This window comes from Marmota flaviventris, chromosome 15, assembly GCF_047511675.1.
Source record: "Marmota flaviventris isolate mMarFla1 chromosome 15, mMarFla1.hap1, whole genome shotgun sequence".
Taxonomy (NCBI): Eukaryota; Metazoa; Chordata; class Mammalia; order Rodentia; family Sciuridae; genus Marmota; species Marmota flaviventris.
This window is the reverse complement of record NC_092512.1, coordinates 25,548,184-25,560,866: the sequence shown is the minus strand read 5'-3', so window position 1 is coordinate 25,560,866 and position 12,683 is coordinate 25,548,184. Positions and strand designations below refer to the sequence as shown.

The 12,683-nt window shown below is 30.9% G+C and overlaps 1 protein-coding gene across 3 annotated transcripts in view; it reads right to left on the bottom strand.

Annotated features, from left to right (window-relative positions):
* The window catches only part of Csmd3 (CUB and Sushi multiple domains 3), a 1,133,871-nt gene that overhangs the window by 970,439 nt on the left and 150,749 nt on the right, over nt 1-12,683 (bottom strand). For all 3 annotated transcript variants that reach the window (XM_027947308.2, XM_027947313.2, XM_027947317.2), the window contains exon 3: nt 11,760-11,872. In XM_027947308.2, coding sequence (XP_027803109.2) covers nt 11,760-11,872 — 113 coding nt within the window. The remainder of the gene's footprint in view (nt 1-11,759; nt 11,873-12,683) is intronic.

Below are 12,683 nucleotides of genomic sequence, written 5' to 3'. Positions count from 1 at the left end.
TTTTTGATAGTGATTCCAATGGGCATAGGGTGACTTCTCACTGTGGTTTTAATTTGCATTTTCCTAATGATTAGTGATGTTGAACATTTTTTCATACATATTTTGGCTAATAGTATGTCTTCTTTCAAGAAATGTCTATTTAGGTCCATTTTGTAATTGGGCTATTTGTTTTCTTGCTAATGATTTGAGGATTTGAAAAAGTGTCCTTTTTAAAAAATTTCTTATGCTTCCACCTCTTCTGTGCACATGAGAATTTGCTTATGCTTAAAGTATCTAGCTAGCATATAAGAAGTTTGAGAACCCCCAAACTACCTCAGTTTTAACAAAAAGGCTGATCAGATTAGTCTACACTCAGAAATATCAGTGAATCCAGCCAAGATCAGAGAATGACTCAGCCAACACCCTCAGAAGCTTGAACAATTAAGATGTTTTGAATGACTGTGAGGTTTTGTGATGATTTGTCTTATAAGAATAGCTAAATGAATAGATCTTCCCAGTGTATCAAGGATGTTTAACAAATGTTGGTGCAGATTGGCCCATGTGGATGGAGCATGAGTGCATATAAAGATGAGGCACCATGAGCATTGTGCTAGTCAAATTTATAGATATTAAAAACAGGAAAACCTAACTAAGGGGGCTAAAGAAAAATTGTATATCAGAGGTGAATAAATGAAAAAAGCATCCTGGGAAGCAAGCAAAGAAAATTCATTAAGATGAGATGAAAGAATATCTTAACTTCCTAGGAGAGGAAAAGTAATTTGAGAATTGATCTTTAGATGTGGAGATGGTATTATCATTGGTGACCTTGAAAATAACTAAGTGGTAGTGGCAAAGTTCTAATGAAAATATAATCAAGGAGGTGAGATTAGAAATGAAAAAAGATGGCCACAGAAAATATAGATCACTTGTTGAGCACTTTTTATAAAAGGGGCACCGAGAGAGATGGGACAACAACTGGAGGTAATGAGGGGTCAGGAGAGATTTTGTTGTCCTTGTTGTTGTTATTGTTTTGTGTTTGCCCTAACAGAGGTAATACGACACACTTTATGGAAAATAATGGGTAAGATTTTTTAGAAACAAATTGACCCTACACAAAATTGCAGAAACAATGTTGCAGAGCAAATAAATAAACTTCCACCTTAAAATTTAGTGCACAAGTACTGGGTTTGCCCTGCCCTAGTGTGTATCACATTTCTGATTTCATATATACAAATAGCTATATACTCCAAGGTAGGATTCTGAATTAGATCAGAATCATTCCCTTCAGTCCTGGAACCCTAAAAAAATTGTAATCTAATAGTCTCTCAGGTTAATTTCTTAACAAATCATGTGCTTACCTATATAATATTGCTAACTGATTAGTTATAACAATAAAATGTATTATTTTCTAGTCATTTGGTCAATTCACATCATAGTATTATTTTTAAAATACATAATAAATATTTCTAATAGACAGAACTAATTTTATAATAAACAAAATTAACATTTTCCAAATAGTGATATTCTCCTTTTATACTTTTGATGTAATGTTGTCTGATATGTAATCCTTTAATATAATTGAAGGCTTATTGGTTTATTTATATTGTAAACATTTCCCCTAAAATGCTTCTGAAAACTTTAAGGGTCATAATAGTCATTCAAATCTCTAGAAAGATTAGATCCAACAATAGCAAATTAATATTATAAAGATTTCTTAATACAGTAGTACTACAACATGCATAAAAAGTGAGGATTTTTTTCAGGCAGCAACAATAATGTAAATTAAGCAACATAAACTATTCAATAGATACATTATCAGAAAAATTAAAATAGGTAATAAATATTAAAAATTAATGTGGATATTTAGAATATTTAGAATTTTTTTAAAAACCATGTTGCTATAATTTTTGGACATACCTTTTTAAACACAGAAGGAAGCAAAGTATCACTGGGTTGTATACAGGAGTTTTTATCCAATCTTGTACTATGGTGAATTTTATTTACCAATTTCAGATAGACATTGGTATCTTAATGATAATTTTTGATGGAACAAAGAAAAATACCATATTATAATATTTAGTAATTTAGTTTATCTGACCTATTTAGTAACTTAGTTCATGTGATGACTGTGATTTATAATGCCTTATGAATAGCAACTGGTGAAATGATATATATGGTTTACCGGAAAAATGTAAGATTTGAGTTAATAATATTGTTAGCATAGTTTCCACTCTATAAAATCCTATCAGGTAGAATCAAGACAGCAAATTAAAATAATATAGAGTCATAATTAAAGAAATTTAAAGATAATGTTGTAGGGACAAAGGAGGCAAGGCACTGAAGATAGCAGGAAATAGTTTTATTTTGCTGCAGCCAGGTTCAGAGGGCAGAGCTTTTGCTGTAATCAATCAATTCCCTGAACCCCATGTTCAGGTAGCTTCAGGGTTTTATCGCCAGCATAAAAGGGGAGGGGCTCAGAAGTTCAAAGTCTGCAGAATTTTACATAAAAGCAGCTTTTCCTTTCACTGTTCTGGGTAAGTTAACCCTTCAAGGTCAACACCTGAGAAGGGGAGAGCAGCTTCTGCCCTTGGTTTCCTCCCTTTGCCAGCTGTTACAAGGAGCCCAATTGGAAACTCCTCTTATCTTAGAAATGTAGACATCTCTGTGAAGCCCAAGCTCAAGGCCAGAGGCCTTGTTTATATATTTTTACAAACTACTATACTATACGTTTGTGAGAAACTAGTAAGGGGGTGTCCAGCCAGAGGCCAAGTAAAACAGGGCAACATGAAAATAGGAAGTTTATCTATATTAAATTCTTTTGAAGAGACTCTTTTGCTGATAGTCCCAAAATCAGCCGTGGTGAAGATTTCTAGAGAAGCCCAGTTAAGACTTTTCTGTGGAGAAAGGGGGTGCCACTACAATAACTGAAATATAATCTGACTGTCTTTCAGGTTAATTCTTTAAATTAATGTGAAGCCTTTGAAGTAACACACAGATGGACTGCTTTGAAAATTACGGAAAAATTAAGCAACAAGTTTACATGGAAAAAATGGAAATTCTGATTTACATTATTAAAAGGTTATGATTTATTCAATATAAATCAAAATATAACATCGGTTGTTTTCATATTTCCAATTTTCTCTAACTCATAAGAAAATGTATAAATAAATAGATAAATTCTCTCTTCTCACTTTAATCAACACCTATCCAAAAATCTTTGTTTGATAAATCCATCATCTGAACACTTATCCTTTTTAATTGCCTTGATCTAATCTTATTTCTTCATCATGTGTACTAAATTTAAGAAAATCAATTTATTAACTTCCCTTATCCATAAACTAACAATATTTCTAAGCATAATGATGTGAGTAATGATAAATTTCTTGTGTGATAGTCTTTTCTTCATATATTCTTGGTCTCTTTAGTTTCTTAGTAAATTTTCAATTTGTATCAACCTTTAAATCAGAGGCAATAGTGGTGTGTGTGTGTGTGTGTGTGTGTGTGTGTGTGTGTGTATTCTGTCCCATAGATTGCAAATATTAAATGTTCATTTCCTTTTCCTTTTTAATATGAGAATAATTTTTAAATTATGTTATGCAGATTTCACACTTTCGTTTACCAATCTATTCTTTTTATAAAATATTTTTTTAGTTGAAGATTGGCACAGTATCTTTATTTATTTTTACGTGGTGCTGAGGATCGAACCCAGTGCCTCACACATGCAAGGGAGGCACTCTACCACTGAGCTACAGCCCCAGTCCTATCAATATATTCTTTAGTGACATATTTTCCTTTGCGCTTTTGCTGTTATAACGTTTTTGTCTCCCATAATCTGATAATATTCTGTTATGTTTCTTTATGAATTACGTATTTTCATTTTTTTATATTCATCTGGAATTTATGCTGTGATAAATACTACTCCTCTCATCATATTATCTAATATTACCCTGCTATAAAACCACACACACACACACACACACACACACACACACACATACACACACACACACACAAAGAGAGAAAAACAGTGCAGGAAGATAAAAGGAGAGACTAGCTTAGTAGTAAAGGTATATAGAGAAATCCTATGAAATCATGATGAAGTAAGCATAGTCCACATTATAGAAAGAAAGTTCAGCATATCTAAAATTATAAAAGATAGGATGAAGGAACAATGACACTCATTATTTTTAAATGATATTTTCTAAGTTATTCAAATGTGCATGTAAAATACTATTGCACTATAAGTGCTTTTTTAAACAGTAGTAAATATGACGGCTAAAATCTTGAAATTTTTAGATAACATCTATTCATTTGAAAAATCTTCCTTTAATAATATCTAAAGGAATCTTTAATTTGGCATTATCAAAGATTATTGAAAATTGTGTAATATGCATCAAATCCAGATGCTGTTATGGTAGAACACAATACACATATATTGGGAAACCATTCTCGATATATCTCTCATGTTTTCAAATCTTGTAAGCAGAGATGCTGACTCCCTTTGTTCAGTGACAATAAAGAAATATTATGTCTGTCCCGACCAAAGGGCAAGTGTGCTTACTTTTTAATATAAAAGATTCTGGTTCTCTAAGCTCAGAATTGCTCTCTCCCATAACAGCCTACCATGTTGGGGAATGTTACTTGGCCCTCTTTTCATTGCCTGTGGGAATTGAGGCTTTGAAAACACAATTTTTGGTACTCTGGCTATTTCTGTTGGTGTAAGTAAAAAAGTCCTTTGAGCATGATTAAATATGGTTTTGTGTATCATGTCTTCTGCCATAGAACTAGAGCAGATTGATTTGTTAACTTTGAAGCAGAATAAAATCTCAGAAACTTCACAGTTCTTAACAATATGTACGAATAGAAAATATAAAGTATATACACATAGGTAAATAATTTCTGATATTTCTTTGTCTCTCTGAAATTAATAATTGTATTTTCTCAAAATTACTGAAATAATACTTGATATAGTTTGGCACAAATTGTTATCTTTTGTTTTTTGTTCTTACCTTTTCTTACCAAAATGTCTGTATAAAGATGTTTGTACTTTGATCCAGGGACCTTATAATTATCAAGAAAATGCTTATGAATTTTTTCCTTGTCCATTTGCATAAAGGATTCCCTATAACAAATAGTTTTCAATTAATTTCTACACAAGACTTGGTGTTCTTTCATTGTGCCCTCTTTTCAAGTGAACTGGAACAACTGCCTTGTGTTTTTGTCCTGTCTCTCAACCTCTATGAGGGTTTTGACTTTAGTACCAGAAGAACAATGTGCACATGTGAAAAGTGTCATTTCTTTCCTTATTGCCAATTGAAAGTGGATTACCTGACAGACAGCATTAGAATTACTATATTTATTAGGGAACAGAGATAAAGAAATTTGCAAAACAATTTTAAACCAAACTCTAGTATACTTTTCTTTTAAACCCCTAATTGTGTACTATCAATTATAATAGCCATCATAACATACGAGCTTTGTGTGAAAACAGCAAAATATCTTTGACATATAATTAGAGTTTTAAATTAATCAATTCCTTAATTAACTACATTCTAGCACTCATATCAAAATTACAACTCATATTGGTTGGCACATATGGCATGTTTAAAAACATACATAAAAGAAGAAAATTCAAAGGAAATGGGATTATCATTTTGTTTTGTTTAATCATTCTATTCTGAAGAATAAAAGAAAACCTTTAATGTGATCTCATCTTCGCCATATGAAGACACAGATTAAGTGAACCAGGGCTTTGCAATTTCTTATTTGTCACTTTTATTTTTTATGGGCATTTTAATTTTTAAATTGCTTCATAAATAAACTAATCTATGAAAAAGATTATAAGCAAATAATATATTTATAGAAGTATAAATAATATGTATGTATCACTTATGGATTTTAAAAACTAAAAGGTCAATATTTTTTCTAACGTTTTTAACTATTTAATGTAATAATCTATGCATATTACAAATTTGAAGTTATTAAATATAGCCCATGTCTTCCATTTAAGACATTCACTGGGGATTTAATCCTTTTAAAGTTGAATTTTAACAAGCATAACAAGTGTTTCCAGTATGCCAGGAATGTGCTAAAATAGGAGGCATGTATACAAAATGAAGAAGACATTTAATACTTTCAGTGTTCTCAACGCTTAATATGAGGCAAAAATCTAAAATGAAGAAGTATTGTGTGGCAAGGTGTGGACACATCTGAGTACACAGAGAAAGATCTTTTAGTACTGAGACCAATTTGGGATTCCATAAATGACTTTCTACAGGGGATTAAGGTTTGCACAAGATCTGGAAGGATAAGTAATCAAGCCATAAAAGAAGTGTGCACAGGGTGTCCTGAATACAAGAGAGAGACTGAATTAAGTTTAAGGCAGTTTATAATTTGATACCGTAGCTAGAAACAAGACTAGAGAGGTAAATTTGTAGTGGTTCTATGTATTATAATGGGCATAAGTAAGAAATGCTTAAAATGTTATTGCTTAATATCTAAAAGCATTCGTAGTATTTTTATTTGTGGTTTTCAGAGCATTTATAGTATTGATGATACTGTTGAAGCATTTTTGAGTACAGTAAGTAATTAAAAGCATGTAATAGATGTATAACTACTTGAAAATTAATAAATTCTTCTGTACATACAACCAAATGCACACGTTCATTATAATACGGTGTCTCTTAAACAGAAGATCTTTACAGAACAGATAAATTTGTCTCATTCTCTGAACTTGGATTTTTGAATACTTCCAACTGCTTAAAAGAGAGAGCAAAACATACACATTACCAAAGGTCACATTAATATTAAAATGTTTCAATAGCTAACCAGGTTGACTATGGAACCCTGTAGACAAAATATTTTAATTTGGCAAGAGGTCAAAGACAAAGTCTTTGCATGTATGGTAGTTCCTTGTGTTGTGTTTCTGAAATATGAAATCTCATTTATTTTTAAAGTATTTAATAATCTAATTCATTAACTTATTTTATGAACCTATCCTCACTTTATTGCTATAAACTATGTGATATATATAATTTTATAACATAAGCATCTTGCTGCAACTCAGTTGTTTTACTAGAAGCATAATTGACTTGATTCTAAGTTGTAAGCTCTCCATTAAATTTCATGGTACTGTAGTTAAAATTTTAAAGCAAAGGAGTTGAAAATTACCCCTAAAATTAAAAAGCTCCTTTTATGTTCTTAGGGATAATTTTTTAACAAACCTGTGACCAATAACTAAATAGAATAGCATATAGTATAATTATTATTTTCTGTGTCAAATATTTTAAAAGGATATAGAATATATAGTTGACCTGAAATATCTGCAAGAATATATATTTAACTTCTTTGCTTCATATTTTAATATATATATGATTATTCTTATTTTAGCAATACCTTTTTGTACTAATATACTTGATTAGAATTTTTCATGTAAAAAGGGAATCATAGGATATACTTAGACCTGAAATAAGTCTCCCAAATGTATATAGGCTATAACTCCAGGACATTTAAATAAAAATTTCAAACTCAGGTAACTACTTTTAAATATTCTTGGTTATTACAATTTTTATATAATTTTCTAGTTTGGGAGAGTGTGTGTGAAATCACTGTGATTAGTATATACCAAAAAAGTATTATGTAATAGTAGCATTGTTAGCCAAATTTTTGTTTCTGAGTTAAATGTGAAAATAATATCTTAATAGCAAATTTGTTGAAGGTGAGCATTTTGTTATTACTATGTTATATGTCATAAGCATTGCTTAATGGCACATGCAACAATCACCATGATACAATTGCTATGTGTTTCAAGTGATTTTTAAGACTATGTTCTTATTTATTTTAAGTCTGTTCCTATTAATTAAAGTTGCTTAACTGATATATACTGGAATTATACATTATATCAGGCATAAGATAATCATTTTGTATAGTATGTAATAATTAAAATATAGTCCAAGTACTTTGTACTTTATTTCCACAATAAGTGATTCCTAAATTAGTAAGAAAAAAATCCCTAGGGGTTATCAATATACTGATATTTGCTATCAATGAATATTATGTGAAATTTCACATGAAAAAAAATACCTGAAAAGAGAAATTTATTGCATAATGGGGTACACAGAAAAGTAATTTAAAACAATATTGTGAATTGCTCTTTATTGTCTTACAAAAAGAGAAAATATATGGTTCATTATGGATAACAATCATTTAAGGAGGGAAAAGTAAGAACTGGTACATGGATCAATGTGCTTGTGTGAAAATTTTCTTATTGGTACACTATGAAATAACAATAGAAATCAAGAGTAAACATGTAAAAACTTAAGCAAATTGACATTGGTACAATATTTAATTGCATTATTTTGTACTTGATAAAAGTATTGATTTGCAATTAGAATACACAGTGGTCTTTCATCATAGTGCTGACAGCAAATAAGTACAAGCAGATTCTTAGTTTTCCTGTTCTTCTGCAAGTTTAATTAACTTCAGTGTACGAAGTTATCTTTAAATCAAAGATTCCATAGAATTTACAGCACAGGACCTTAAGTGAGAATAACTTATATTTTTCTCAAAGACCTGTCATATTTGAAACATTAAATCATTAATCACATGCAGAAATACACACATACACACACACACGAAGTAAGGAGAGTTATTACTTCAATATTGTAGATGAGAAAATGAAGTTTAGTTAAATTAAATATTTTGTCCATAATAAATATCTTTATAGTGATACTGATTCAATAGATATTTCCTTAGTTATCTTCTTTGTATAACAGATTGGTTGGGTTTGTCTTAATCTCTTCTAGGGATAGGAAGATAGCTACATAGAACTTATACTTTTCAGAAACCTAAGAATCAGTAGTTTCTTATTATGATGCATAGTTCTGGGTTGCACTATAGGATTGGATTCAGGATACATGAGAAATCTATTGTCTACTTTTCAGTATATTCTTCAGATGAATATGATACATGCAGTCCAATGTTGGAATTTGAGAAATCATAACATCACTGATAAATAGAAACCTCATGTATTCTAATACCCAAGGATAAAGCCTTAGTAAGTGTGTAGCTACTTCTGCTGGAATTTTTTATATAGATTTGCACATTTGCACATGATGCAGTAGGCCAATGACAACCCTTCTCCAGAGCCCCCCAAAAAAGATAATTTATGGAACATATGTCAACTTACATTGAAAAAGGGATTTTGCAGACATAATTAAGGTTGAAAACTTTAAGATAGGAAGATTAACCTCTATTATTTAGATGGGGACATGCTAAACACATGGATCCTTAAAACCAACAGATCTCTACCTGGAGTTAGAGGTGTGGGAAGGAAGAAAGTACTTGAAGTACAGACGCTTTACAAAGAAAAATCAGAGATATCATTCTCAGAAGGACCAACTAGTTGCTGGTTCTCAGATATGCAGGGATCATGGACACAGAAGAGACCTGTAGGAGCTATGGGTGGGCTCCAGGTGATAGATAGCAGGAAAGAAGGATGTCAGTACTATAACTGTGAAGAACTAGATGCTGCCAACCACCAGAATGAGCTAGGAAATAGGATATATAAGCATTCTGATAAGGGCTTACACTATTGACATTTTTATTATGACTTTATGAGACACTGATAAAATAATCTAGCAGAAACCACTAAGATTTTCACTTACAGAATTATTATATATGCTGTTTATCTTGAACTTCTTTTTTCTTTTTGTATCACAGATTGAACCCAATGGTGCTTAACCACTGAGCCATATCTCCAGCCCCAGCCCCACCCCTTTTTTTTTGGAGACAGGGTGTCCCTTAGTTGCTTAGGGCCTCACTAAGTCACTGAGGCTGGCTTTGAACTTGAACTTGTAAACATGCTGCTTCAGCCTCCTGAGCAGGTGGAATTACAGGTGTGTGCTACCATGCCTGCTGAGCTTCTAAATTTGGAGTAGTTTTTTTTTTTTTTTTTTGCAGCAACATAAACCTAATATATATGATAAAATATATATATCAGAACCCGATATCTTATAATTCTGTGGCATGCTGGCCAATTCCTCAATAGCTGGTTGGCTAGTATCCTATATTTAAAGCTAGGACATCCCAAACATACATTTAAATTTTATGAAAATATATAAACCCATTTCCCCTAAAGCATAATGGATAGGCAGACATTTAATATTGTTTATGTTAGTAACAATAGGGAGCTAAAAAATATGTTTGAATATGAATTTATGACACATGACAGCCAAACCAGAAAACATGCTGACATCATGATTCATATGCCATGCTACTAAATTTTCAATATACTTAGTGCTTTCCAAATGAATAAACTAGCCTAAATTATCATTATATTTTAATGAATACAAGTTTTCTACTAAACAGCACTTAGTAGAAAATTATTAAATTACTAACTTCTTCAGTATTGCCAAAATTACACTTAAACCTTTGTGGTTATAATGATGAGTATGTATGAATTAAGTTGCCAACCTTAAAATAATTACTCAACTATTGTGAAAACACCTTAGAAAATTAATAGTCATTATTATCATAATGGAGAAAGTAACTCAGAACATATCCTCCCCTCGTAGACTAAATTATACATGTACTAGGCACAAAATAGCGTTCAAAACTACTGTCCATGACATTATTTGCAATGTTAAATTGAGAAATATTTTCTGCAATTATTTAGGAAAGTGTGTATTTTCTAATGAGAAATATATTACTACATAAAATGAGACTTAGTTTATAACTGTCCCCAGATGCACAATGTTACAATTTACACTGTAACATTTATATTTAATTTATGATTATTTTCGAATGTGACCATTAAATGGACTGTATTTTAAATTATGTGCTTTAAGTAACTGCTCCTGAGCTGGGGCACTTTAATCCTCAGCATACCAAATAAAGGGGAAAACAAAAAATTAAGAGTTACTAAGTAACTGCACCTTCCATTATATTTGTATGTCTCTTTATGGTATTGTTAGGTTTGGTGATGTGAATTTTGATTATATGGTCCTGGAGAGATGAGTGGAAATTTGATATAATGTCACTGGGATTAAGCAAGGCTTTTTTCCTAAATTAAATGTAAAATTTATCAGTAAATCACATACAGAAAAAAATTAAAAGTCCATTATCTGAAGCCTTTAGGAACAGATTTTTTTGCCATTAGAATTTTCCACATATAAAAAGTTGTAGATTCTGTATATTTTAACACCCTCAGCACAGCCTGGGACACCACTCCATCATCAAATGTTATTTCCATAATGAAACATGTCAGTGTCTATATTAAGAGACATAAATAAAGACTATAAATGGGTTTCAACCAGTTCAGGTCAAGTTTCAATGCCAAAGAAGCTTGTACTAAACTTCCAGGGGAAAAGGATAAAAAACAACTTTAGTTTTATGAGCTTAGTTTTATGAGAGACACAGCACAGCAAAGAATAAGGTAATCTCTATGATACCTGGATCACAAATCAGGTCTAAGTTCCTTTCACTTTCACATTCCACTCCTTTCTGTTACTGCCTAACCCTGTAGTAATTCATGGTCTCATAGCTGAAGAAAATTCAAGGTCAAGATGTTCCTATGTTTAGGCACAGTGAGTGATATGAAACAGCAAAGTCCACTAACTATATTTAGCATTAATGAAAGTGAATCTTGTGACAATATTAGAGATAACCATATGAATTCTTTCTCCTTCACGTTGATTCTTCTTCCACTGATACTCTTGAAGAGTTCTGGTTTTGGCTACATTAAACTGGGAAGTGGTTCCTTTTATATTATCATCACTTACCTTCATAATATACTTTAAACCCATGTGCGCTAACCGCAAAATCACTGGTCAAACGTAGTGAGAACACAGATTTGGTACTTGTCACTGGTGGTGGCAGATGGAATCCTGTTAACCTAAAAACAAAATTGAATTAATTGTCAGTGACATAGGCATTTTATCTAATAGAATATAAGGAGAATTAACAGCCATGTAATTAAACACAGAAACTTTATGTAAAAATATATAGGTGTATTTATGACATTACATTTAGAAGACACTCATCAAAAGTAATCATTATAAGTATATATGAAAATAGATTAATGTATGTACATATGTGTGTGTTGATATTTAAAAATCTATCACATATATCATCTGTATGAAAATCTTGATTAATCCAAAATTTGGAAATGAGGAATTAAGAGAATATATACTCGCATTTTATGTCATTAATTTTAACAACAGAGCATTTAGAAGAAATTTTTGTCAAGTGAGTTATTCTAATGGTTTAGAATTATATTAATTGCTATATATCTATATCTATTTATCTATGTATGTATCTATATATGGAGAAAAAGAAGGGAGATGGAAAATATTTAAATTTTAGAATGAAGGAAGATGTGATCTAAGTATAAAATCTTGAAACTGAAATACCTACAAATAAAAAGTGATTTTGCTTTTACACTTTATCCTAAAATTAAAGTAAATGTATTTTAAGTGAATACCTGAAAATTAGACATGGGTTAATACTTCACATATTTATATAACAAATATTCTCATTATATTTTTGCCTATAGTGGTACCTATTTTCCTAATAATTTATTGCATATAGATACAAGTTTGAATTATATGAAAAGTGCTTTACAATTGAAAGTTTTTATAGTGTTCAACAGAAATATTAAAAGAAAAATGTATATACATGAGATCTAAATTTTCTGAAAGCTAATA